This window comes from Canis aureus, chromosome 6 (genome assembly GCF_053574225.1).
Source record: "Canis aureus isolate CA01 chromosome 6, VMU_Caureus_v.1.0, whole genome shotgun sequence".
NCBI classification, from domain to species: domain Eukaryota; kingdom Metazoa; phylum Chordata; class Mammalia; order Carnivora; family Canidae; genus Canis; species Canis aureus.
The window spans coordinates 68832334-68859698 of NC_135616.1; the positions used below are offsets into that span (position 1 = coordinate 68832334).

A 27365-nucleotide genomic window follows, 5' to 3' on the forward strand; every position below is an offset into this window, starting at 1 on the left:
GCTACCCTGAAAACCCCACTGGACCACAGTGGTTCATCATAATAATGCCACCTAGTAAGGCCTTATGGAAGATGAGTTAACAGCATGCTCAGAAGACTCAGAGATAACTCAGCCTCTAATGCATTCTGGTATTTTATATTGATGCAGTGATGAACTGATTACAGCTTCATCAGAGAAGTTAAGATCCATTTTGGAATAAGCGTGACTCACAAAATGTACACCATCAGTGTTCTCAAGTTCTTGGAATCCATCCATTCTCTGGAGTGAAAAAAAAAAAGTCCCTCAGTTCTAAAGTATGCTGTATACTTTATTCTTTGCACAGAGTTACACTTTGGTCCAGCCTAAATTACTGTCATATTATTTTCTATATGCCCTCATACCTGTCCACAGTGTCAGGGTTTATAGGGAGCTTTCATAGCTCTCATATCATGAGGTCCCTAACATTTGTCAGGATGGGCACTATTGTCTTCATTTGTGTTTGAAGAAAATGAGCTCAGAGATGTCCTGTGGCTTGTCAAGTTCATAGTGCTAGTAGGTTGCAGAGCTAGGACCATCTCCTTCTACTATACCATGCACACTGGGTAAGCTCTATGTGATTTTACGATCTTGCTTCTCTAAAAAGCCAGAATGTAATGAGTTAATTGTTCTAGAAGTATTTAACTTAAATATAGAAAGAGCTATTATGCCTGGAATCAAATCATGGAATTCCCAGGGCTCACTGATCTCCTAACACTGAAGCAGTCCAACCACAGAATATTCTATTCACAACTGATAGGAGCAAAGTAGGATCTCTCCTCTTCAAAAGAAGGCACACTCCCTGAAAACTCAACTACAAGCCATTTATATTGTTGCTGTCACATAGGCTGACAACCTCGGGAAGCCTATCTTGGGGGACACAAGGGAGTGGGCTGTACACAGAGCCTGCAGAGCCAAGGGAGATGTCCCCAGGCCCATGGCTCAGCCTGTACCTCATTCCAGCAAGGGGCCATTGTGACTGGAGCTCTGTGGTCAAATGGGAATGCTCTTTGAATATTTTCAGAAGCCAACTGCACAGGGAGAAGAGAAAGAAAGCAACGAAATAGTGAGTAATCAGAAGTAGATCATCAGGGAAGGGTGGTGAAGTGTGGGAGGTAAATGACACCACGTCTGGCCAGAGCAATGACAAAAAAAAAAAAAAAAGGTAAAGATTATGGAGAAAATCCTCCCTGTCACTTAAAGCCACTGTTACATAATATTAGCATTTCCCAGGGTATATGAATAGATTTCCATTAAAAAAAATAGACTAAGGGGGGTATACAGATGTCAAAGATCATATTCTCCCTAAATTCAAAGTGATAGAACATGGAAAGCATTTCAGTCGAACTAGACTCTAGTAGACAAGTATGGAAAACAACACTCGTAGAGCCTCAAAGAGCTACCAAGGGTTCCTCCAAATTTCTCCTTAAGCTTCCCATTCCCATGTTATAGGATTCCCTAGAGACTTACCCACCAAACCAGATGGCCCATATTCTACGTGCAACCAGCCTCCTGAGCCTGCCCAACCCTGGCTGCTTCCCTGCTTCCAAGGCACCAGCCCCAGGGACAGATTCGGAGGAGCCACCCTCTGGCTGTATAAGGGCTGTGCTAGGGGCTCACCTACGTCTAGCTGAACTCAGACTGGGTTTGAACAGACCAAGGACAACGTGTGGCCTGCTTATGGGGATTTATAATAATACAGACCTGTGACAGTAAAAATTAAAGTATTTTAAAGATACCATTTTCACATCTTTCACTTGTCACCTCTGCAGTGTTCCATCTGTTGCTGGTGGCCTTGGGGGGCAAACTGTCAACCTTGGCAATACACCTGCCTGCACCCAACATGCTCTCCTCATGTCTTTCGCCCTTCTCCGGCACCTGCATGTGGCCCCAAAGTGTTGCTATCTCTCACTGGCTGCCTGTCAGTCCTGGGCCAGCCCTCAGGGATATCCAGGAACATCCTAGACCCAAACTAAGCTTCCCAGCTCTGGCTGCAAAAGTGTGCTGGGGATGCTGTGACAAGGAAAGGAAGGAGAGTAGGGTCCCAATCTTCTTAGGAAACAAGGCCCTCCCTACCAGTTGGCCCAGAACCTACCTGACACTCCACATTGCAGTAAAATGCCTGCTTGCATCTTCCACATTTGGACAATCCTTCTTTCCTTAAAAACAGAAAGGGCACTGTAGTGGCGAGAGGCACAGAAATGTGAAGCTGCATATTTTATCATGCAATAATGAAAGCCATCTGGTCGGAAAGCAGAGCCAGGATTCACCTTACCTTACTCTCCCACTGCTAAAGTGGCATTTTTCCCAAAGGAGAATTTTGACCAGATTCAGCCCTTGAGTAGGAGTAAGTTAGTCAAACAGTACATGCACCAACGTTTACCGCCCCTGACAGTGTGAAGGGCACCTTCTAAACTGCTGAGCGGTGTGCTCTTTGGCTCATGAGCCTGGCCTGGGACACCAGGGCTTCGACATCACCTGTGCTAGTACTCAGTAGTTTGGGGCAAGTCAAAGGCTTTTAGGTCCTGATTTTTTTCTCATCTGCTAAAGAAGGTCAGAAATAAATAAAACCATCTTGGAGGTTTGAACTCATAGAGAGGACTGGAGGGCACCCGCACGGGGCGGGGGCGGGGGTACAGTGTGAATGACAACCTGTACCACTTAAAGATGCAAGTACGGCAGAAGATGGAACGGCGTCTGTCAGTAATTCCAATGCTGCCCAGAAAGTGAAGTTTAAAAATAATGCAACCTGGGGGGTACCATCTGACTCTTGGTTTCATCTCAGGGTAGGGAGATCGAGCCAGGCGTTGAGCTCTGCACTTAGCGTGGAGTCTCCTTGAGATTTTCTCTCATCCTCTCCCTCTGCCCCTCCCTCCATTCAAAAAAAAAAAAAATATATATATATATATATATTTATGATATATATATATATATATTGCAACCCAGCAAGGAGTGACATAATCTTGGATAAAATATTACTGGATGCGACCAGTGTCTACACCACCTTGTTGATGTACTGTACTGAGTGATCCTTCTGCCTCTTTTTTTTTTTTTTTAAGATTTTATTTATTTGTTCATGAGGGGGAGAGAGAGAGAGAGAGAGGCAGAGGGAGGAGCAGGCTCCACACAGGGAGCCCGACATGGGACTCGATTCCGGGTCTCCAGGACCAAGCCCTGGGGGGAAGGTACTAAACTGCTAAGCCACCCTGCTGAGCAGCCCCCCTGGCTGCCCCCTTCTGCCTCTTTGTAATGACTTCAATACCCCCTTCCATTGCCATATTACTTCCCTGCTTCCCATAGAGGTCAGGGATTTTGCTGTTTCCCAACCATCAGGAGCCAGTGCGTTGTGTTAAATAAGCCAAAGTTCTTTTAAAAATTGTGAAGCCACTGAATTAAAACCCCACAAGACAGAACCCTTAAAAAATGTGTTTGAGGCGGGGAATAACCCCAAGGTTAAATCAGAGCACTATCTTAGGCCCCTAGCCACTGAAGCCGGCCTTCCACCTGCGGCAATGCCGACGGCTCGCCACGAGGGGCGCTCTGCTCCTGCCAGGGCGCTGCGCTGCGCTGGAGGCCCCCCCACCCACCCACCCACTGCGATGCACCCCTGGGAGCTGATATTCCAGAATATACATATAATCACGCTGCAGAGTCCTCCTCTGCTCCTTGTCGGCGAGCGGCAGTCACCACACTACTCCCACGGAATTGAGACTGTTCCAGAAATGCTCCTGTTGGAGCTAAACAGACTGCCTTGCAGCTTTCATGACAGCGCTCGGATTCCAAGAAGCAGACTGGAGAATGTGTGGGAGAAAAACACATCTTGCGGCTGAGGCATAAATAAAAATCCCTAGTTTGCACATCTCAATAGTTTAAAAAGGAGCTCACTGATTTAGCGGAGTGTATTCTCTGGCCTAAAGTAACCCCCTTCCATTCCCGCCCCAAGGTCTGCCTGAAGGGATCCTGACTCTGACTTTGCATTTTGCAATAAAAGAGAAATGAGATGGATGGTCCCGGCCCTGCTGCATTTTACACTGAGGGAGAAAGGACGGAAGAGGCCGCTCAGGAAACAACTGTGAAGTGACTTGTAAGCAAGTGCTAAGTGATGTGGACCCTGAAGGAATGCCCAGGGGATGGAAAGTAAAGATGGGCAAAGCCAGAGAGGGGACTTTGAAGGTTCTTTCCAAAAACAAGTACGTTTGGAAATAGATAATGGGTGGGTAGAGGCCGCCTCATGAAAATGTCCTGAAGCAGCCCTTCATTGAGGTTTGTTTTTGCAGGGGGAGAGGTCACAGAAGCTCTTTGAGAATTTGATTGAAGCTATTAATTCTCCCAACAACCCACCTTCTCCCCAACCACCCAAAGCAACAGAAAATTTTGTGCAATTTCAAGGGCTCTGAGCCACTTAGAGCCCATCCTCGGATACCGAACGGCCTCTGAAACTAGAGTTAAGATGAGATACAAAAGATGAGAAAACTATCACAAAAATATCTTTATTAGCTCTAGACCATACCAAAAAGCAAGCCTTAGGTGGCCCATCCTGCACAGAGGCAAGCAGTAAAGTTAATACGAAACCACAGCTTATTTTTAGCCTCATGGTAACATCCCAAGGGAGAGAAAAAGCAAAATTGGGCTCTCGAGAGCTGAGGAAGAACTCTAGTGGGATTTCATGAAAGGCCTCATTCACCCTACCAGTCACCAAGTCCACAAGCCACAAACAAGAGACAGAAAGAAGAGGCTACCTTTTAGGTGTTGGCAATTTGTTGTGTAATTTCTAGAGTCCCGTGGTTCTCAAATTGTGGTCTGTAGACTTCTGGGATCCCAGGGACTCTTTCAGGCAGTCAGTGGGGTCAAAGCTATTTCCAAAATAACACCACTATCTTGACATTGGCACTGCAGCAGGTGTAAGGTGTAAGGAAGCCTGGAGGGTAAAACTTCTAGAGCCTTGATAGAAATTGAGGTACGTGTCCCTGTATTCTTGACTTCCACAGGCTCTGAGCAAATGGGGTAAAGGCCAGTTTTACTTGAGAATGTCCCTGATGAAGCAGTAACAAATAGTAATTGTGTTAACTCTTGACCCTTGGGTACGTCTCTCTTGACACGCTGTGATAAAATGGGAAGAATGCATCAAGTGTTTCTTCTGCATCCTGAGGCATGATGGTCTCTCAGGGAAAAGAGAGAGCCATCATGTGTGTGCTCCCTTGAGCTTTACAATTTCTCAGCTGATGAGATTGGCAGGGATATTAACAATTGTGGGGCTTATATTTATATGGTTTGATGAAATACAGCAACTTGGACAATTTCTAGATAATCCAGTAAACCAATGTTTTTCAAATGACACGTGTATATTTAAAAAATCACGCATGGCTAAGAAAGTCATTCAAAGTGCAAGACAGACCAAGGCACTTCAACGTAACAGAGTCCTTTTAAGCTCACTGATAGGGCTTCAGATTGCACATTGTCTACTCTTCAAGACAAATTCACTTTAACCATGTTTTAGTGCTAAATCAAAATATATTCACAATGAACTGAGAAGGCCATTAAAATATGCCTCTCTTTCTGATTACCGATCTACTTGAGGCTGGATTTTCTCCACATATTTCAACCAAAACTACATAACACCACAGACGGAATTCAGAAGCGTACTTGAGAATCCAGCTGTGCTCTGGAAATCCAAACATTAAAGAGATTTGTAAAACTGTGGAACATCACAACTATTCTCACTAATTCTTTTTTTTCTGTAAAATAGTTCTCATACAAATACATTATGCTGGCAGCGATAGCTGTTGCCATTTTAAATTAAGTACTTTATAATTTTAATTTCAAATATGGTAAATATTGATAAACATAGCCCATATGAACAAAAGCTCTTTGGAGTTCTCAATTTTTAGGAGTATAGAGGAATCCTTAAGACCAAAAATATATGCTTGGGGATCCTTGGGTGGCTCAGGGGTTTAGCGCCTGTCTTCGGCCCAGGGCATGATCCTAGAGTCCTGGGATCAAGTCCCACATCGGGCTCTGGGCATGGAGCCTGCTTCTCCTTCTGCCTGTGTCTCTGCCTCTCTCTCTCTCTCTCTCTCTGTGTCTCTCATGAATAAATAAATAAAATCTTTAAAAAAAAAAAAGACCAAAAATATAAAAACTGATCTTAGTAGGTCTATGAAAAAAGACATTAGGGGCAGCCTGGGTGGCTCAGCAGTTTAGTGCCGCCTTCAGCCCAGGGCATGATCCTGGAAACCCGGGATTGAGTCCCACATCTGGCTCCCTGCATGGAGCCTACTTCTCCCTCTGCCTGGGTCTCTGCCTCTCTCTCTGTGTGTGTCTCTCATGAATAAATAAAATCTTAAAGAAAAAAGACATTATTCCTATTTTTCAAGATAATGAGGGTCCAAAGGTGAAATAGCTAACCCAACATGGGCATTCAGCAAGTAGGTAGCAGAATCGTAATTCACATGTCGTGATGTACAAATTTCATCTTTATCATGCAAGAACGTCCTTCCTTATGTTATTGTGACAGTTATTCAGGAGGGTATACCACATAGAGCAGAAATCATCTACGTGTTTGGATAATCTAATAGTAATAACAAAACATAAGTAAAGGTGCTCTTGACTCTGGTCTGTTGATACAGTTCCAAGGACAGCCCATTTATGCCACTTTGTTCCAAAGAAATACTGGGGAGAACCCAGCATCATTCTTCAAAACGAGGTTTTGGGAGGGAGCGCCCCCACAAAGAGGGTTTCTCAACCAACTGTGTGACAAAGTAATTGGTTTCACTTAAAATGCACGGTAATGAAATAAGGAGTGTGTACTTGGTCGGTGCAAAGAAAGGTCTTCCCTGTCATTCGGCATAATACATCTACGTGCTCCTCAGGCAGATACTGGGCGAGTGCAAGCTGGATCATGTCCACTGGGAACTGGGTGATAGAATATTATAGCTCTCACAAACTACCTAAAAGCTCTGCCTGGCTCTGGGGCAGATTTTCCGGAGTGTACGCTCATTTGGGCAACTGCCTGGTCATATGTGTTCGTAACATACATCTTCCTGAGCCAGGTTGCCTTCAGAGCAGAGAGGGAGAACACCTAAACCAGGTACTGGTAGTGAAGAGCATACAAATCTACTCTGGTCTACTCTGGTATGAACAACGTTAGAGGAGGTGGGGCAGTGGCAGGATAGGAGCTGTTTCCACTATCCAGATACCTGCCTCAGTTTCTTCCATAGCTAGAGAGAGATGTTAAACTCTCTGTAAGCCTAATGGTTGCAACTCAAACTAAAATTTGCTGAGCTGGTACCTACATTGTGTGTGTGTGAGTGAAAGAGAGAGAGCGGGGGGGGGGGGGGGGTGCTTGGGTGAGTAAGGAGGACACAGAGAGAGATTTTCTGAGTGTTTGACTATTGCTGACTGAGACATTCAGCCAGAGAGAAACTTCATATGGGATATCTATTTTCACCGTAGGAACATACAAGGTGTTTGGAATAAACTCTGTTCCTACAGAAGACACAGCCATAATAAACCTTTCATTTGCAATGTAATCTGATCTGAATTGTCCAGGAGGTTTGGGGAAAAGACTGCAAAAAGAAGAAAACAAAACTCCTCTCAGAGAAAGACTAATGAAGGTCACTGGAAGCAATAAACTGAAATAACCCAAAAGGAATGGAACTCAAGACAGTGAAGGGTGAATTGCTCCTAACTTCTCACAGGGTCTCCACCTCAGCAGCTCATGCCCATCTGGGCCTGGGGAAGGACCCAGCAGCTCCCATTCAATTGGTCTGTGCTGGGATTTTTCGAAGACTCCCCAGGAGATTCTAACGAGCTTGCAGAAGGCAGAACCACCAGCCTCGGCCTATGGCAATCCTTTCGGGTGGAGTGTTGCTTGGGGTGCAGAATTTGCTGACTACTGTTGAAAAACTCTGCAATGCAGATTGTTTGCAAGGTAACTCATCTTAAGAATGAATGGCACACTCTGGATGTATGAGGTTATTGAGCTATCTTGATGATGGATGTTAAGGAGAGAATAAAGTGGCTGACACTGTATTTTCTAACAATGACAAGAAAGTGTTTCAGGAGCCAGGTACAAGTTTTGACAAAGAAGAAAGCTGAGGCTTTTTATTTCTCCCACCTCCTCCTGATTCCTGCTTCACAATCTAGGGTGAATATGAGGAGTTACTTCCCCGCCTCTCTAGCTCAAATCCTTGCCTCCTCCTGGTGCCTGCAGTGCTGTGATCCTAGGCAAAAGCATTAAGCCTTTTCCTCCACCGTAAAGACACGATTCCTACCTCATAGGTTGGTTACGAAAATTAAATGAGAAAATACAAGCCAGGTGTGCTCCTGTCAGGCTTTTCATTAGCCTCCACTCTTGTTTTTGTTTTCTTTCTTTTTTTTTTTTAAAGTGGTATCAACTCCTGAACTAACCACTGTATGAGTACCATCTCATTCAAGCTCCCATTTGCAGATTTATGCTTCTAAAGTCTTTGTTTTATGAGCAAATATCTACCCCGCTGTGAATGGAAGGGCTCTTTGAACTTAAGGAACAATTCCAGCCACAAAGGGAGGAGAGAAATGTTACAGAAAGGTGCAACTATTTGATTATCAGCGACTGGAGCAGCAAGTAGAAGACACGCTCCCGTCATTTTCTACCGGAGGAGACACACGCAGTGATTAATTTTCTTGCTTTTCAAATTCGGAAGCCATGAAGATCAACAAGTCGGAGATGTAATTAACAACTCCGGCTAGTTAATGCCTTGCCGCAGGTGCTGTGGGTCTGGATGAAAAGCATTTGATCCTATAAGCTCCCCCACTTTCTGCTACTGAAATGAATGCTTAGTGGGTTTCACCATGAAAGAAAGGGATACTGGCAATGGAGGGGGTTTGCAATAACAATTACTTTTAACTAACGGTGACAGAAGAAGTGACAAGTATGCTCTGTTGAACAGAGGCAGCCCCAGCCAAATGAAAAAGAGAAAAGGAAAAAAGCCCAGCGGCGCAATGTAACTTCACCGTGGGTTGAAATAAGACAATCAGAAACAAAGTTAGCCTCCCACCCAGAGAGAGTGGTTACACTAGCAAATTTTTATTTGAGAGAAATAAAAATTGGAGGAACTGTAGCAGAACCCTATTATAACCCTGGTCAGGGGACAAGGATAATACTAAGGCTATGGGGTTTTTTGTGTGTAATAGTGAAAAATGCTCCGCACATCACTTTAATCCACAATGTAACCGTGAAACGGACCCACGTGCAGCGGGGGGCTTCTTCCCAGAGCCCTGCTGAACCTTCCCCTTCGCACCGGGCTTTGTTCTGAGGCTTGTTAAAAGTTAGAGCCTGGGGCCTCTTGGGGAAACGGGAGATATTTAGGGCAGTAAGGTGGCAACTAATAGGTTTTCCCAACTGTTGGAATAGGAGCCACGATTTACAAGGAGGACACGGGGCTTGGTGGTCAGGCCAATAAATGGTTGGCCCTGCTATAAAATGTCACAGGGCATGAGGGGGTGATGTAGGTCAAAGGGCAGAAATGTTCAGCTCTAAGTTCTGGGGCTCTCCAGTGACTGTCTCATAGTACGGTACCGTGTACTTGAACCTTGCCGCGAGCAGATCTCAAGCGTTCTCACCACACACACAAGTAAGTAGGGGAGGTGATGGGTTAATTATCCTGACCTTAGGAATCACTCCACAAGGTATATCAGATGGTCATGTTGTATACTTTAAATATATACAACTGTACTTGTCAATGATTCCTCAATAAAGCCAACAAAACCTTGTAAACATGACTCCACGCATCCCTGATTCACTAAAAGTCAGCCCAGGCAATGAAAAAAAAAAAAATGACACTGATTTAGGATCTGCTGTAAATGCAGGCTCTCGTGGAGATGAAATCTGCCTTTGTCTTATAAATTATATTCTTTAAAGATTTATTTATTTATTTATTTATTTATTTATTTATTTATTTGAGACACAGGGGGAGAGAGAGAGAGAGAGACAGAGGCAGAGGCAGAGGGAGAAGCAGGCCCCATGCAGGGAGCCCAACGTGGGACTCGATCCCGGGTCTCCAGGATCAGGCCCTGGGCTGAAGGCGGCGCTAAACCGCTGAGCCACCCGGGCTGCCCTGCCTTTGTCTTAGAAAGAAAAAAAAATTATGAAGCTTATGGACAGAGGAGAGAAATATTCAGCCGAAGGAACAGAGAACATGAAATTGCTCTCTGCAGCCGCTGGATGATGCCTCCGTGCCAACCTCACCTTGCAGGCCCTGTAAAATCCCCAACAGTTCAACCTGCTCAAAGAAGGCATGTATGTACTTTCAAAACTCAGCACTTTCATTTGGAAATGTTTTCTATCTTAACTTCTGTGTGAGATCCGAATGACACTTTCTTGCTACTTTATACTTGTACTTCTCTGACGCCCACTGACTGGGAAATCAAAAGGAAGGAAAGGACTAACGCCTTTCTTTTTCATTTGCTCTCTCATAAAGGAACTGACGATAAATAACATCCACCGTTTCCTCCAGCGGTTCAATAAATGACAGATGCTATTGTTAGTTCTTTGTAATGAATTCCAATAACATTGGATTCCCTGATGACCTAACTTCTGCAACACCCAGGTGAGGAAATATCAAGGAAAGGGACAAAACCGAAGCCATAGAGATGTAGCTATTTAAAAACTTAAGCTGTTCCTAACAATACTGCTCACGTCAACACTCTGGCCACAGAGTAAGAAAGAAACATGTACAAATACCTTCAGAACCTATTGCTAAATGTCAGTTCCAGAACAGAGGTCAGGCCCTCTGCAGCCAAACAGGAGAATGAACACCTTGTCCAACAAACAGGTGACCTGCTCTGAATCCTGCTTATGAGAAAATGCACCTTTTAAAACTGCTTACAGAAGAATTTTAACAGGTGACCTTCTCTCATGCCTTTGGTTTTATCTTCCTATAGACAATAAAAAAATTGAAATGCCAGTTTGTTGAGGTGAATGACTCCATTGTGGACTATACCTTGAGAACTCATTATCAGCTACTGTTTCAACAGATTTAAGACATTTTTCTAAAAAAAAAAAAAAAAAGATATTTTTCTTTCAATCCTTATTGATTCCATTTGTATTTTTGAATTACAAAGACCATTTTTTTTTTTATATGATAGGCACACAGTGAGAGAGGCAGAGACACAGGCAGAGGGAGAAGCAGGCTCCATGCACCGGGAGCCCGACGTGGGATTCGATCCCGGGTCTCCAGGATCACGCCCTGGGCCAAAGGCAGGCGCCAAACCGCTGCGCCACCCAGGGATCCCAAAGACCATTTTTTGTACAATAAAACTTTATACATGAAGCAGGAAAAAAATATGTTAATCTACCTTAGCCAAGTAAGTTATATTCAAAAAGTATTATTTTTCTTTGTATAAAATATGATACCAGGCTCTGGAGGAATTATATTTTTATAAAAGTTGAGCTATTTGGGGACATGAGCCCTTACCTTCATGCAAACGGTGATAAATATAAATATCAGGGAAAGATTCAGCATTCAAATGGCCTGAATGACACAGAATTGAGAGCAGGAAGCTACTCCTAGGACTGAACTCTTTAGGGACACAGAAGTTTAGACAACTTACAGAGAAAGCTGTTTTACTCATCTTTGAATCCCCAGGGTTAGAACACAGTGCCTGGAATAGCAAGAGTGCTCAAAAAATGTAAACAGTAAACTAACTGTAAAATAAATATAAAATAGTAATGAAATAAAATGAAGAGATTTGTGGGCTGAAGTATATAAGAGGAGCTTCATAAAAAAAGATGCAGTTTGAGCTGGATCTCCCTGGAGAATGAACAGACGTAGGGAGGCACAAGAGAGGGAAGGGAATAATGCAGAGAAAAGCACTCATGATTACAAATGGGCAAAAGGATGAATGAAGACTGACCCAGCACCTTCATGGGATACTGGAAAGACCACCCAGGTTGTGTTTAGGGTGTGAGAGAGCAGGGTGGGATGATGCTGGTTAGTTTGGGAAGGACTTGGTATGGAGGACTGGAACACTCAAGATTTTGTCCTGAAGAAAACATGGCTCAGTGAAGGGTTCTGTGAGTATTTATATGGATTCATTTCTAAGAATGGGCAGAGTATGTAGATAGGTGAAGGGACCTGTCCAAAGAACCACTAGTAAAATAAGCTGCAGAAATGAGACTATTCATTTAATGATTATTTACTAAGGTAACCGAGAGATAGGTCTCAGGCTAAGAGCTGGGGTGACACAGATGAATGAGATTCCTGTACTCTGGACCAAGTGCACCCAAGGAAGTATTTTTACACGGTGCTATGGGAGCAAAGACAAAGGAGCTCCTCCAGCCTGCAGAAACCAGGGCAGGACAGACCTCCACCCGGAGAGTTAGCCAGGCAAAGAGGGACAGCAGGGGAGACTCAGCATGACACGTGTGTTTGCATGTGCTCGTGTGTGTATGTGTGTGTGTGAGATTGCAGGAGTGAAACTAACCCTGCAGAGCAAGCAGGCCTCAAACATCACTCCTGGTGCCTAGCCCTGGGGGCTCCCCAGCAGGCAGCCTTGACTCTACAGTGGAGTTCCATCAGGGCCATTCTCTGAAGATACATAGAAAGAGAAGGTGGAGGTGAGCTTCTTATCCTGCTCTGAGTCTAGAAAATACTTAGTAATTGGGTGTTTTGAAAGGCCTGAATGTGTGTGGAAATGAATTAAATATTAAGGGAAATAAGGAGATTGTTTCTAAATTCTAAATTTGAGAACCTGCAAGTTTTTAAGGTAAAAAAAAAAAAACCTTAAAGTTTTCCTTCAAGTGATATTTAGAAATATTTACTCAGGTGTTGTAAGTAGACTACCTTTCATTAACTTCCAAAACGGGCACCTGGGTGGCTGAGTGGCTGAGCGTCTGCCTTTGGCTCAGGTCATGATCCTGGGGTCCTGGGATCCAGTCCTGCATCAGGCTCCCCATGGAGAGCCTGCTTCTCCCTCTGCCTATGTCTGCCTCTCTCTGTGTCTCTCATGAATAAATAAATAAAATCTTAAAAAAAAAAAAAAAAAAAAAAGCCTACCCAAAGCTCTTGAAACACAATGTGAGGCTGTTACAATTTCATTAGACCTCAGTATTTGATCAAAGCTCGCCCTTGGTCTGCAGAAGTCAGGAACTAGGGTGCGTGGTTAGCTGAACTGTCTTTGTGACATACATGGATTTTCAGGTTTCAACTAAATAAAAGAAAGAAGAAGAAAATACTCAACCCCCAGACCTTACTGCCCTCAACAACAACAACAAAAATATCTGCCGAAACCTCACAAAGTTCAAGGCACCGTGGCTAAAATAAAGATGAAAAAACCCTGCCTAGAATATAAGCTCCATGGTGGTAGGGACTTTTGTTCCTTTTTCTTCACAGTTGTTCCCCAGGGACTTAGAACCCAGCGAGTGCTCTGTAGATATAAATATTTGTTGAATACATTAAAAATAGAATCCCTGATCTCAAGGAGTTTACCATCTGCTCATAATTAAATGTCTCTTACTGTTGAGGTTTGAAGGCCATGGGAGGCTATCGCTGTGAACAGATTTGTGCAACCGAGGGATGAGAGCTTTTTCAGGTGGCGCACAGGCAAGTGTTTCCTATATAAACATCACCGCGGTGAGGGAAGTCAACAAAGTGTGAGCCCAGGACCTGCATCCCTGAAGGGTCTTTCCTGGTACTCAGAGATTAGAGAGAAAGGGCTCCTTCTGTCCAAGGTCTTTTTCTTTTGCTACAAATTGCAATATAATTCCTTTCGAGTGCCAGGATACAAAATCCTTGAGATTTGTATTTGGCTTCCCTGAAACCCCGTATCATGATGGTCAGCCAGATTTTCTCTCTACCTCCCTCCCCCAGGATACGCCTATTTCCTGGTGTGAAATTCGCTTCTCTGCTGAGTTGCCTTGATTTCCCCACTTCTCTGCGGGGGCGGGGGAGGGGGGGGCACACACTCACCTGGGCGCTGACACCCTGGGGAATCACAGTGCACTTGCTGATGCGCACCAGTGTCAGCTATCATAGCAAGCACTCGTTTGGGATTCCGGGGACCATCACCTCACCAAAGGTAAGCGTGTCCAAATTCTAGACCCCCTTCCCATGAAAGTGAACCGAATCTATTTTAATAACGGGCACGCGATGTTTCTACTAAGTCATCTGAAACCGTCCGCTTAGTGAACAAGAGTCCCCAGATTTTATGTTAATGAACTGGCACAACGAGCTCTGTGCTATTTTTAAACTTTTGACTGAAGAAGACTCTGAGACACAGCTGGATTTTGCAGCGAACGCGGGGACTAGAAAGAGAAGTTGTTTCCTGAACCCTCAAGACTTTTTGGTATTATTTTCCCACTAAATTGCATAATTCTGACCTTCAGAGAAGTCTGGAAGAGATCGGATTTCCTTCTGTTCTATTGTGCTGGTGTGAACGCCTTTGCAATTGAAAAGGAGGCCTCTGAGGGTGGTAGGAAGAGAGTCAGCAGAAGTTACACAGAGTGAGGTGCGTGGCTCCGGGACTGGTGAGAGCGCCCGTGCTAATGAGGCCAAGGTCACGGGTTCAATCCCTGAAAAGGCAGTGACTTCAGTCAATTCGCTGCCAGAGCACTGCACCCCTAAACTACCACAGATGTGCTAGGAATCCCAAGATGCGAGGTGGGGGATGTGGGTGGGAAAGGAGCGGCTGACAGTGAGGCTGACAATGTAAGTCCCCTGGAAGGGGATAGAAACCTCTAAGTCCCAGAACTGGACACTCTCTGGAGGGAAGGGGCCAGCACAGGGGGGGCCTCGCCCCTGGGACAGCTACAGAAAACCAAGGAGCTGCCAGGCTGAGCAGAAGAGGGCTCAAAGTCTGAATCTGGTCAAGTAGGACCATGGTGCCCTGTCGTAGGTCTAGTTCCCTGGTGATGATGGTGACACACATATTCAGAGACTTGGAGATAAACCCAGAGAGGGGCTGTCTGTGAGAGGAGCAGGAAATGGGAATGGGGAGTCAATCACAGAGGGGAAACTCTCCTAAATCCAACTGGCCTGACACGGAGCAGACGAAGCATGCCTGGAAGTGAGAAATAGGGTTACTCACTCTACATCTGAGGCCCCCCCCCAAAAAAAAGTGTGGATGTGGGTGTGGGGATAGGGAGTGACCTTAGTTATTAACGACTCCAACAATATACAGGACATTTATAATTATTGATTGCCTTCTCGGGAAACAAAGTGGCATAAAATTGTAATTATTTCATATTTTCCTTGTACTGACAAGAAAAAGAAAAGCGACATTAAGGCAAAAGAGGTAAGTCAAAAGCACCAAAACAAAGTAGATGAGGCACATACATGGCTGGCTCAGGTGGTAGAAGGTGTGACTCTTGATCTCAGAGCTGTGGGTTCCAGCCCCATGCTGGCTGTAGAGCTTACTTAAAAATAAAATCTTAAACACACACACACCCCCCAAAATAAAGGAGAAACCTTCTTTGCCATGTAAGTTAAAACAGGCAACTCTGCTGCCTGAGTTCTCACCAACTTGGAGTTCTCCTGAACACCAGCTGCTGCCAAACTATAGCTTTGAGACCTGGATTTTTCCAAAGAAATTTAAGATATGTCTTAGTACTTCTTAGAGAACCTTCTGACTGATAGTGAGTGACCTGCTTGTCCTACAGGAATACCATCCAGGGCTCTCTGCTCCTCCCTGTTCGACAGACAGCTGCATCTTCTGGTGCAGGGCCAGCCACGTCCCCAAGACAGGTGATGAAGGTCGGAGTGAATGGATTTGGCCAAATTGGGCACCTGGTCACCAGGGCTGCTTTTAACTCTGGCAAAGCTGATACTGTCACCATCAATGACCCCTTCATTGACCTCAGCTACACTGTGTACATGTTCCAGTATGATTCTACCCACAGCAAATTCCGTGGCACAGTCAAGGCTGAGAACAGGAAACTTGTCATCAACGGGAAGTCCGTCTCCAACTTCCAGGAGTGAGATCCCACCAACATCAAATGGGTTGATGCTGGTGCTGAGTATGTTGTGGAATCCACTGGGGTCTTCACCACCATGGAGAAGAGTGGGGCTCACTTGAAGGGCAGAGCCAAGAGGGTCATCATCTCTGCTCCTTCTGCTGATGCCCCTGTGTTTGTGATGGGCGTGAACCACGAGAAGTATGACAACTCCCTCAAGATTGTCAGCAATGCCTCCTGCACCACCAACTGCTTGGCTCCTCTGGCCAAAGTCATCCATGACCACTTTGGCATCGTGGAGGGCCTCATGACCACAGTCCATGCCATCGCTGCCACCCAGAAGACCGTGGACTGCCCCTCTGGGAAGCTGTGGTGTGACGGCCGAAGGGCTGCCCAGAACATCATCCCTGCTTCCACTGGCACCGCCAAGGCTGGGGGCAAGGTCATCCCTGAGCTGAACGGGAAGCCCACTGGCATGGCCTTCCGTGTCCCCACCCCCAGCGTGTCAGTTGTGGATCTGACCTGCCACCTGGATAAAGCTGCCAAATATGACGACATCAAAAAGGTGGTGAAGCAGGCATCGGAGGGCCCCCTCAAGGGCATCCTGGGCTACACTGAGGACCAGGTTGTCTCCTGTGACTTCAACAGTGACACCCACTCTTCCATCTTCAACACCAAGGCTGGCATTGCCATCAATGACCACTTCGTCAAGTTCATTTCCTGGTATGACAATGTATTCAGCTACAGCAACAGGGCGGTGGACCTCATGGTCCACATGGCCTCCAAGGAGTAAGAGTCTCCTGGACCACCAGCCCCAGCAAGAACAAGAGGAAGAGAGAGGACCTCAGCTGCTGGGGAGTCCCTGCTGCAACTTAATCCTCCAACACACCGAGAGAATCTCCTGACCTCCAATTAACATCCCAGACCCCGAGGAAGGGGTGGGGCTTGGGGAGCCCTACTTTGTCATGTACCATCAATAAAGTATACTGTACCCCACCCCCCAAAAAAAGAAATACCATCCAGGAGCCTCCTATTATAGCTGCACCACAAATTTTACTTCCAAACCTAGCCAACTGAACTTTGCACAAAGTTCTGAAGAAAAACTATGTTGAAGAAAAAGCAAAGAGGTTCTACTCTGATGCTGTCCTAGCAGAGGGCAGAGAAACAAACTCTTTACACGTAGGTATAAAGACTTGGGTAAAAAACTCATCTTGGCTCTAGCACAATATTTTTAAATATTCCAAACCCACAAAAGGACCAAAATCTTGTGCTCTTTGTACATTTTATTATGTAATAATTGGGGCAGCCCGGGTGGCTCAGTGGTTTAGTGCTGCCTTCAGCCCAGGGCCTGATCCTGGAGACTTGGGATCGAGTCCCACATTGGGCTCTCTGAATGGAGCCTGCTTCTCCCTCTGCCTGTGTCTCTGTCCCTCTCTCTCTCTCTCTCTCTCTCTCTCTCTCTGTATCTCATGAATAAATAAAATCTTTTAAAAAATTATATAATAATTGGTATATACAAAAAATATATATAGCTCTTGAGCAAATCCAAGGCACTGTAATGAAGACATCTCTGAACTCCTTCCTAATAGCCTAAGATACAGATTGAAGATAGCTCAATCCATGTATTTGTTCAACTTTTAGAAATAGTAGTTTGTTGTGTTAACGACTGGGGGAAGAGGATGCAAAAGAAAAGAGGTAACAAAAATAGCATTCACTCCAGGAGAAATCAGAGTTCAGTGAAATGAGTCCCAGTGTCCAGGGGTGAACAACACAGTAGCTTCAGGCCAAAATGGGTAGGGGAAAGTAGGGGAACCCACACTCAGGAATAGAAAGACATGGCTCAGGCCGTGAAGGGCACAGAGACTGGCCCTTTAGCACACACTCCATAAACATCTGACCAAAAATATGTGAGATTCAAGGAAACCACTTCATCTCTCCGACAGTTTTTTTCCTACGTGCAATGGGGTAAAGTTCCCTCTACAAGAGCCATCCTCAGGAGGATCAAAAGAAGAATGTATCTGGAAATGCTTTATGAGCTGCAAAGAGCAACATGATTTTAAGGAATGTCATTTTATGGGATCTTCAGATATTTCTGATGGAGAGGATTTTGTGCAATTGCTTTTGGGAAGGAAAAGTATTAGATGGTGGTTTTAACTCACCAGGGTTTGAATTTCACTTCAGCATATCCTGCTGCTGTTCTGTCTCTTTCATGTCAAATCATTTCCAACCATACAGCTTGGTCCCAGAACCCCTATAAGCTGTAACAAGAGTTATGTTCCCTGCATATGAAAAATACGTGTGTCATGGCGTTGCCACATCTAAAGTCTTAAAGGACTGTTCTTGGCCACATCTGAATCGTGCAAAAATTAAAGAGCAGACAGGAGCAGTGACAGGCTTGCTGTGCACAAAATTCTGTTTGCCTCCATTTCTTTTCTCAAATATTTGCTTAGTCTCCAGGCAAAAGACTATTAATGCTTCTAAGCACTTTGGAGCCAGAAAAGCTTTAAAAAAAAAAAAAAAAAAGTTTACTTATGTAGGTTCATTATATCATTTCCATTAGGTTTTAAAAAACAGTGAAATCCGTCAATATTCTAGGGGACCTGGGGGCTGAGAACTGCTGCTTTTAGCTCTGAGTAAATGTGCCATCTGAAGGATGACTCTACTGATCAACAATTTCCAGTATTTCCTTCCTAGTACCTACCCCCCAACCCCACCATTTACTCTGTAGTACTATTCATCCTGTCTAACCCATTGTTTTACCAGACTGTCAAAGTAATATTTAGTTGATTTTAATTAATATTAAGAGCCATGAACTCTTGACCCCAACCCCACCATGATAAAAATGTCCCTGACACTGCAATATTTTATCACCCTCTGTAACATTTAGTACAAGCCAGACTGCCAGGCAGACTGTGACAGCTTACTCTATGTTTAGGGCCTTACTAAGTGCTTGACTTCTAATGCCTTGTAATTCAAAGCTCTGGAGGCAGGTATTCATGTGAACAATGTAAACATAAAGGAACCCAGTTGTTCAAAGACATTAAGTAATTTTGCTTAAAGACAAAACATCAGGAAGGAAGGAAGCCAGAACTCAAACCAAGTCAATCTGGCACCAGAGTCTCTGCTTTGCCCTCTCTGAATAAATGAAAACTTGAAATATTCTAATATTGAAAGTGACAATATAATCTCATTACCTGATGTATTGACAGCTGAATTTTGTTTTATTTAATATCACTTTTTAGAGAAAATCTGTTGTCTGTACATTGTAATCTTACTGCCCATTTTTAAGAAAAAATACTTGTGAAAAGGAGCACTGTTAGAGCATGTGTCTAATTTTTCATTCAGAAAGCAAGATAATTTGAGAACGTCTGAAGTCATTCTTCCCCTTAGAGACTCAACAATTCTCAGAGAATGTTCTGGGAATAAACAGAATCACACCAGCCCTTGGGGATGACTCCCCTGCTCTGAGGGGCAGTTTCAGGTGGTCAGCCCGAGGGTTCTTTCGGAGAACCTTAAGGCTTCTTGAGAAAACAATTCATGACTCTTAGGAGCCAAGAGTTCATGGCTCTTAATATTAATTAAAATCAACTAAATATTACTTTGACAGTCTGGTAAAACAATGGGTTAGACAGGATGGATAGTACTACAGAGTAAATCTGTGAGACATCTTTACAACTGCTGAAACAGGACATCTCGACCATACTGTTTTGCTCATGCAAGCATTTTAATTTTTAAAACCACTCTGAAAAAAATAAATAAATAAATAAATAAATAAAACCACTCTGAGCCAGGCATGACATAAATTTCCTGAAATTGGGTTCTAACAGCTCTTTTGCAAGGAGGCTAAGCGGGCCTTCGTACTCTTCCCCCATACTCGGAATGAACCAACAAAAAAGGCAATATTCTGGCCTTTAAATGACCCACGACCAAGAAAATAAAACATCAAGAGGAGACATCTTCCCACCTGAGGAACTGCACACAGAATGAATATTCAGATGGAACGCTGGGTTACAGCAGATTTTTCCTTTTTTGAGGCCAATAACAAAGTGTTAAAATATGCTGAGTACTAAGTATGAAATATAACATAGAAGTATCTGCCACAGAAAGGTGGCTAATGGCCAAAAAGTAAGTGTGTGTGTTTGTGCGCATGTGTGTATGTGTGTGTGTACACAAAATGTATCTAAGAGGTGTGACAGGGACAGCTCCCAATTGGAAAACATTTATATTTTTAGGAGTTGCCTTCTAGAAGCTGAGGCAACATAAATATCCTCCTAAGGATATTGGGAGATATCCAAACTGAGAAAATGTGTACAAATTTAAAATCCCCAGAAACAAACTTTTGTCTGAATTGTGTCAACGATAAGAATTCCCATTCCACTGTGACCTGAGAAACTTCGCTTTTTCAATTTATAGAATAAACTTATTACTGCAGAAATCACCTATTTCCCTTCAAAATAAGTTAAACCCAGATACAATTACTATGACAATGAGACCCTCCAGTGGCTCACTTATCTTAAGCAATATTGTTTTATGATAAACTTCAAGCACAAGAAAGGATAAGAAATAGTTTGGGTTTTTTTTTCCCCCTGTGGGAGAAGGGCAGGGGGGTAGGGAAGTAGCAGATTTTACCCTCTATGCTTTAATATTTGAGAATTCTCCTCCTACTCCCTTGAAGGTCCAGGAGACATATATGTGTTCTAATGCAGCTGGACAGACTGGTTTGTTCTTAGACATAATCAAATAGTTGACAGAGAAAATGGTGCTACATCTATGAGAACAACCTAACCGCGAATCCTAAACTAATCGAATTTAACAGAAATCATAGAGTGGTGTACAAGGATATTTCCAGTTTCATAGGTATCATGGTGTCATTATTTCTGGTGTGTTATTTTAGCTGATTTCAAATGACTCCTTGGGGAGAGAGAAGAAATGAACCGTGGGTCTTAAGAGAAGTTCACCCAAGCCAAACAGAAAAAAGTGGCGTGGATGGGGACAGATGCAGTGGTACCGCCCCAACGCACGTGGCAGCCCTGGTGTCGGGTCTAAGACAACAGTCAGCTACAATAACAAAAGTTATTGAGAAAAAGGAAAAACAAAGCACACCCTGTCCCATAGGGCAGGGTGATTTGTGGAGCGGAATCTGACCATACACTGAAGTTGTAAGGTTGGGGGCGTGTACAGTAGATACAGTCAGGACGCTCACTGCTAAAGAGAAGCATCTCTCAGCTCCGCTTCTCCCCTCTGAACCCAGAGGGATTTGATCTCTAATTCACTGCAGGAGCGCACTGGGAACTGCCATCTGAGTACCTACTATGTGCCTGGCGCTGTGATCTTCTCTCACAGGATGGACTCCAGGAATCACCAGGATTCCCGATGGAGGGGAGCACCTTCCGTGCTGGGTGACCCCGCTTTGCTCCTGCCACTCCAGACACCCACACTGCTTCAGACTCCGAGCCACAGCGAGGCTCAGAAGATCAAGGGACCAGTCACAGCAGCCTTTTTAACTTTGGGAAAACCCAATGCTCACTTCACTCAAACGTTGCAAAGTGGTGCCATGACCCTTTAGCTCTTGACTCACCAATTCAAAGAGCCACATCACATACAGCCCTTAAGCTGCCCACGGCATGATTCTGCGTCTAGTGCCTTTCCAGGTCCCCCCAAGCGGAAGACAGTTCTGGCAGGGAGTCTGGGCAAGATTACTATAATATTTAGCCTTTGTCCCTTCTTTCGCTATGTCTTATCATAGAATAAGGCACACGTGTCTGGGAAACTGGGTCCTTTGGTGTATGGTGGACTTGAGACCTGTCCTCAAAGGGTCCCTGCGGGACCTCAGGTCAGTGTAATCTGACCCAAGAAGCTCCATTTCCAAGATGAAGAAACTGAGATTCAAAGAAAGTAAAGCACGGTCCACTCTTCAGAGAGCAGCGGTAGGTTGGGTACAAACCTAATTCAACGCCATGCTTCGTGTCTCTGGAAGTTTCCTGGGCACCCAAACCAGCAGGACATGGGCAGAACTGGAGAGAACAGACTCCATTCCCTTAACCATTGGTGTGAGGATACAGATACACAACCACACTTCCTATCTGGGCCCGTAAAATGGAGAGAAGTGTGTCGGGACTCGGGAATGTGCCTTTGGGGTCTGAAACCATCATACAGCTTGAGGATATAATTATGTGTGGGTGCCTATGAACAGAGACCTATGTGAGTATACGTATGTATATTTTTATACACGACACGCTACTATTAAATACCATTTCCGACCACACATTTTGCCTAATTGCCCCGGAGGCCACGTTTTCAAAAGAAGAATCCCAAAGCGAGGTCAGGTGCGTCCGCCCTCACCGCAGCCCTTCAGAACCCCGGGGTGCGCGGTCCGTACCCCTCCGGCTTCTCTCCAAACAGCAGCGCAGAGTGAGAAGGAAGAGGAGGAGCCGAGTACTTTACACGAAATGTTAACTGTCAAGAAGTTCCCAGGAGGTGGCCGGGCCGGGCTGGGCTGGGGCTGGGGGGTGGGCTGAGCTGGGGGTGGGCTGGGGTGAGCTGGGGTGAGCTGGGGTGGGCTGGGGGTGAGCTGGGGTGGGCCGGGCTGCGGTGGGGGTGGTGGGGGGTGCAGGACGGAACACGCCGCAGGAGGCCCAGGTGGAGGGCTGCAGGCTGCGGCTGCTCCAACCTGGGCCTGGGCCGGGCCGCCGATGCTCCAAGCGGGCAGCGCGCGCTCGCGCCCGGGACGCGCCTGGCTCGGCGCCCACGTCTGAGGCCAGGACCCTGCGCTCCCGCGTGAGCCCATCCGGCGCAAGCAAGTGGGAGAGCGCAGGCCGCGCGGCGGGCCCTCGGCGGCTCTGTCCCCACGCACGTGGCGCGGCCCGCGCGGGGGCACAGCGCGCCTCCCGCCCGCCCGGGGGCGGCCTCCGCCCGAGCGGCCGGCGCTAGGACCCCGCGCGCCGCGCACTTCCCCCGCCGCGGCGCCCGCCCGCCCCGCCCCCGCCCGCGCGCCCCGCCCCGCCCCCGCCCCCGCCCCCGCCCGCCGCCCCCGCCGCCCCCGCCGCCCCCGCCCTACCTGGCGAAGCAGTACTCGCAGTGGTTGCCCCGCTCGTTGACCGTGAGCACGTAGGCGTAGGCCGGGCAGGAGAAGAGCAGGTCCCCCACGTGGAAGGGCTGCAGGGCCCGCAGCCCCCGGCCCTTGCCCGGGCTGCAGAAGCGCTCCAGGCCGCCGTCGCCCGCCGCCCTCATGCCGGCAGCGGGGCGGGACCGGCGGGACCGGCGGGACCGGCGCCCCGAGCCGAGGCGCCCCGCGAGCTGTTATTGGAGAAGCGTCACCCAGAGCCGCGGGGAGGGAGGCCGCCGCTCCCCGGAAGGGACGCCGGCCCCGCCCGGCCCTCGCGCGCCCCCGGGGGCGGGGGGGAGGGGAGGGAGGAGGAGGAGGGGAGGGGAGGGGAGGGGAGGGGAGGGGAACCCGCCCGCGGCCCCGCCCCCCGCCCCTCGGCCGCCCGCCCCGGGCGCTTGGGGCGTCCCCGCGGGAGGGCGGACGCGGCCCCTGGTCCGTGCGCGGGCGGCGGGGGATGCACGGCCTGGGGGGGGCGGGGCAGACGGGCCGCCTGGGCCCCGCGCAGCGGACGGAGCTGTGTCTGCACCTTGTGTGCCCTGCCCTCGCCCGAGGCCCTACACGGGGTCCCCCCGAGAGGCCGAGGCCCTAGACGGGGTCACCCTGGGGCGCCCAAGACCCTACATGGGGTCCCCCCGGGCGCCCGGGAGAGGCCGAGGCCCTAGACGGGGTCACCCTGGGGCGCCCGAGACCCTACACGGGGTCCCCCCGGGGCGCCCGGGAGAGGCCGAGGCCCTAGACGGGGTCACCCTGGGGCGCCCGAGACCCTACACGGGGTACCCCCGGGGCGCCCGGGAGAGGCCGAGGCCCTAGGCGGGGTCACCCTGGGGCGCCCAGGAGAGGCCGCATAGTGTGGGATGCGCTGAGGGTTCAAGGGCGCCTTCCCAAGGTCAAAGGCTTGGAAGCCTCCTGAGGCTGCAGACCTTGCAGGAGTCTCCGGAGTATTCAGATGGGAACCTTTGTCCCTCTCGTGGAAATTAATTACATGGACAGAAGAGGAAAAGTCAGGTCAGCCTGGAGCACTGAGTCTCTGCTTTCAAGAAACTTCCTCTTCCCCGAGAAAACGGGAGATAATCTGGCCTTCAAAGAACTTAAACCCTTCCAGGGTCCCAAGTGCCATTGTGCAGCCAGAACCCTGGGCTGGAATTTGCAGTGGTCTTGATCCCTTGGACCCCTCCCTGTCATCTCAGGAAAGCTCATTTGGTTGCAAGTCACCCAGGATTTGGAAGGAACATGTGTAGCTCCTAGAATACTTAAGCCCTGAAGCCCATACACATGCATGCTGTTGGTGTCACTCCTCTGAGAAAGTAGGGTGTGATATCTGTGTTGCTACAAAGGATGGCAGTTAAGGACTGGAGCTGACATGTGTGCAGGAGAAACTTTTAAAAATGTGAAGGGAGACTTTAGCAGACAACACTTAATAACTAAAAACCCAAGTTTGATCTCAAATTAGGTTACAGGTGTAAATTCAGGACTAGTTTAGCAAAGGGAAAGATGAATACAGTTTGGAGGATATGTCGTAAGAAGAGTAGAATTTTTTGACTCCTCGATACAATCCCTAAAATGAAAAAGCCTGTAGCTTATTCCTGTCAAGAAAAATATAGCATGGATACTATTTCATTTATGGTTTTGAAGAAGCAGTCACTGAGTTCAGCCACTATGTGCCAGTCGCTGGGATAAAAAGATGGGACAAAATGTAGGCCTGAGTCTTTGCATTTGACGCATTCACAAGCCGATGATAATTACCATCGGTTAGTACAATGGGCCAATTGTGCAAAGCACACCAAACACAGTGTCTCATGTATTCTGTAACTGCAGCAGCTCAGTGAATTGACATTAAGTCCCCCCTTTTCCAAAATTCAGAAACTAAGACTCAGAATCCCTTACAAGGCCTCAGTAAGTTGCAGAATTTGGTTTCAAATTCAAGTCCATCTGAGTGGAATATCCACGATCTTAACCCGGATGTCCCTCTGCATATAAACACAGCTCCCTGAGGAGTGCCCTTACTCCTTGAGAGGTGGCTTGTGCAAAGTATTCTGAGAATACAGGCAATGAGTGACAAACTCAGCCTGAAGAATGGCCAGGGCCTGTGCCACATTCAAGGAACATTTGAGCCTAAAAGGATGGGTGAAACTTGCCCAGGAAAGGAGTAGAAAAGAGTTTCCTGGGCAGAGAGAACTGCACACAAAGAGGGACTTAAAAGAACTGAGTGTGTGGGGATGCCCTATGAGTGATTCGGAGCAGAGCAGAGTTCTCAAGAAAGTAGGAGGTGAGGCAGGAACAAGGGAAGGATATGGTCTGGAGAGGTGAGCTTTGTGGCAAATGTGGTATGGCAACCACTGGAAAACGTTGAAGCAGCAGGGTGCCGTGATCAATCCAGCGTTTAGACTGAGTTCTACTGGCAGCTTTGCAGATAAACTGTGAGAGGAGAGGCCTGAACACAGGCCCACCACTTAAGAGAGCATCTGCAGTATTTTTTTATTTTTTATTCATGGGAGACACACAGAGAGAGACAGAGACACAGGCAGAGAGAGAAGGAGGCTCCATGCAGGGAGCCCGATGCTCGACTTCGATCCTGAAACTCTGAGATCATGCCCTAAACCAAAGGCAGATGCTCAACCGCTGAGCCACCCAGACGTCCCACGTCTGCAGTATTTTAAATGAAGGAGGAGGAGAGTCAGAATCAAGGCAGTAGCATTAAGGAGAGGGGCAAAGGTGTGGGGGGAATGCCAGTTTCTTGCTTGGTGTATGGCAAATGGCAAGCAGACAACAGAAGGTGTTGGCTTTCTGGCTCTGGCCTGATCAATCTTTTTTTTTTTTTTAATTTTTATTTATTTATGATAGTCACAGAGAGAGAGTCAGAGACACAGACAGAGGGAGAAGCAGGCTCCATGCACCGGGAGCCCGATGTGGGATTCGATCCCGGGTCTCCAGGATCGCGCCCTAGGCCAAAGGCAGGCGCCAAACCGCTGCGCCACCCAGGGATCCCTGGCCTGATCAATCTTGATCCTGATCAAGATAGGAACCATAAATATCCTAGGATTTGGGGAATGAGAGAGGCATCTTCTTACTAATGAGGAAGATGAGGCCCTGTGAAATTAAATAGCGTAGGCAGAGCTAGCATGAGATTCTACAACATATTCATTCAACATTTAAATATTTATTGCATGGTTACTGTGTTCCAGCAGCAGTGAGAAGGACTGGTGACATAATGATACCAGAAACTGGCTTGTTCTGTGCCCTCACAGAGTTTTGTACCGTCTGGTGGAAGAAGATGATGTTAATCAGGTAATGAAAGAAATATAGTCAGTGGTGTTAAGTGCTAAGCCAGTGCCTAGGGGTTTTGACCTAATCTGGAAAAGCTTTTCAGAGAGAGTACTTCTTGAGCTACAGTCCAAAGGATGAATAGAACTTAATCAAGAGGAGAGGGGAAGGGACAGGCATTCTAAGCAGAGGGAACAGCATGTGCAAAGTTCCACTGGTAGGAGGAAATCTGACCTAGGAAAGACAGAGTGACTGGGGCAGAGCTAGAGGGAGAGTGTTATTTGAGATGATTTTAGGAGGTAAGTTGGTCTTGTTGGCCAGTCTACGCTGATCAATAAAAGCTCTGGAAGCTTCCAGACTATTGTGTTAAATAAGCTTTATGCCAGTCACATGATTTAAATCAATTCTGACAGTTATGTTTTATTACAGATGGGCGTTCTGTAAAAGAACTTTTTTTCAAACTTTGGATGTTTCTGCCTATGCCTACGTAGGCAAAATCTTGAATACGTTTTTGGGCACTACAGTTGTTTTTTTGTTGTTGTTGTTTTTGTCTTTTTGTTTTTAACATGCTGATTCTGTGGGGATCTAACCAGCACAAAGATGAAAGACTGGCATAAAAGTAAATAAATATGTATACTACAGTAAACAATTCACTGTTTTAAGGATTAACTGTGCGAAGTAACCTCCTTGTTTACTTCTTTTATTACAAATGATTTTTTTCCCTCTCTCATTGGGAAAGATTTCCAGTGGCTGGGAAGAAAACAATAGCCTGGCTACTGAGCTGTCTCTCCAGGTGAGCAGTGGCTGGAACAGACTTATTCTTGTGGGCGAAGGTAGCTGTGATTTAAGAACACTGGAAAAGAAACAGCCTCATTTCAGAAAAATGTCTGTGCTGAACTCAAGTGACTCGAGATGGGGAAATGGTAAGTTAAGCAATAGTCATGAATTTAGGAGCTTAAATTACGAAGAAAACTGTGTTTAAAATAAACACCTAAGCAATGGCAACAAACCAGGCAGGCAAACTGATGACAGCACTCTTAATACAGCTCATAC

General features: G+C 46.5%; 1 protein-coding gene, 1 long non-coding RNA gene and 1 pseudogene across 5 annotated transcripts in view; 2 read left to right on the forward strand and 1 right to left on the reverse strand.

Moving 5' to 3' along the window:
* The window catches only part of SMYD2 (SET and MYND domain containing 2), a 49589-nt gene extending 26327 nt beyond the window's left edge, over positions 1 to 23262 (reverse strand). Inside the window, exons 1-2 of one of the 2 annotated variants that reach the window (XM_077902128.1) lie at positions 23004 to 23229; positions 2111 to 2174 (exon numbers count right to left, since the gene is read on the reverse strand). In XM_077902128.1, the coding sequence (XP_077758254.1) occupies positions 2111 to 2174; positions 23004 to 23176 (237 nt within the window). In that variant the 5' untranslated portion in view covers positions 23177 to 23229. Of the gene's footprint in view, positions 1 to 2110; positions 2175 to 23003 lie in introns of both variants that reach the window. The other variant, XM_077902129.1, reaches the window with a different exon arrangement.
* LOC144316318 (glyceraldehyde-3-phosphate dehydrogenase pseudogene) lies at positions 13955 to 17398 on the forward strand (annotated as a pseudogene). The gene is made up of 2 exons (XR_013382158.1): positions 13955 to 14073; positions 15653 to 17398. The product of XR_013382158.1 is annotated as a glyceraldehyde-3-phosphate dehydrogenase pseudogene (transcript).
* Positions 23263 to 23997: 735 nt separating the features above from the next.
* LOC144315251 (uncharacterized) lies at positions 23998 to 26961 on the forward strand. Of its 2 annotated transcripts, XR_013380998.1 has the most exons (3): positions 23998 to 24056; positions 26237 to 26360; positions 26760 to 26961. It is a non-coding gene; the product is annotated as an uncharacterized LOC144315251 (long non-coding RNA). The 2 variants fall into 2 exon arrangements; XR_013380997.1 differs by lacking the exon at positions 23998 to 24056 and having other exon boundaries at positions 24063 to 26360.
* Positions 26962 to 27365: the final 404 nt, after the last annotated feature.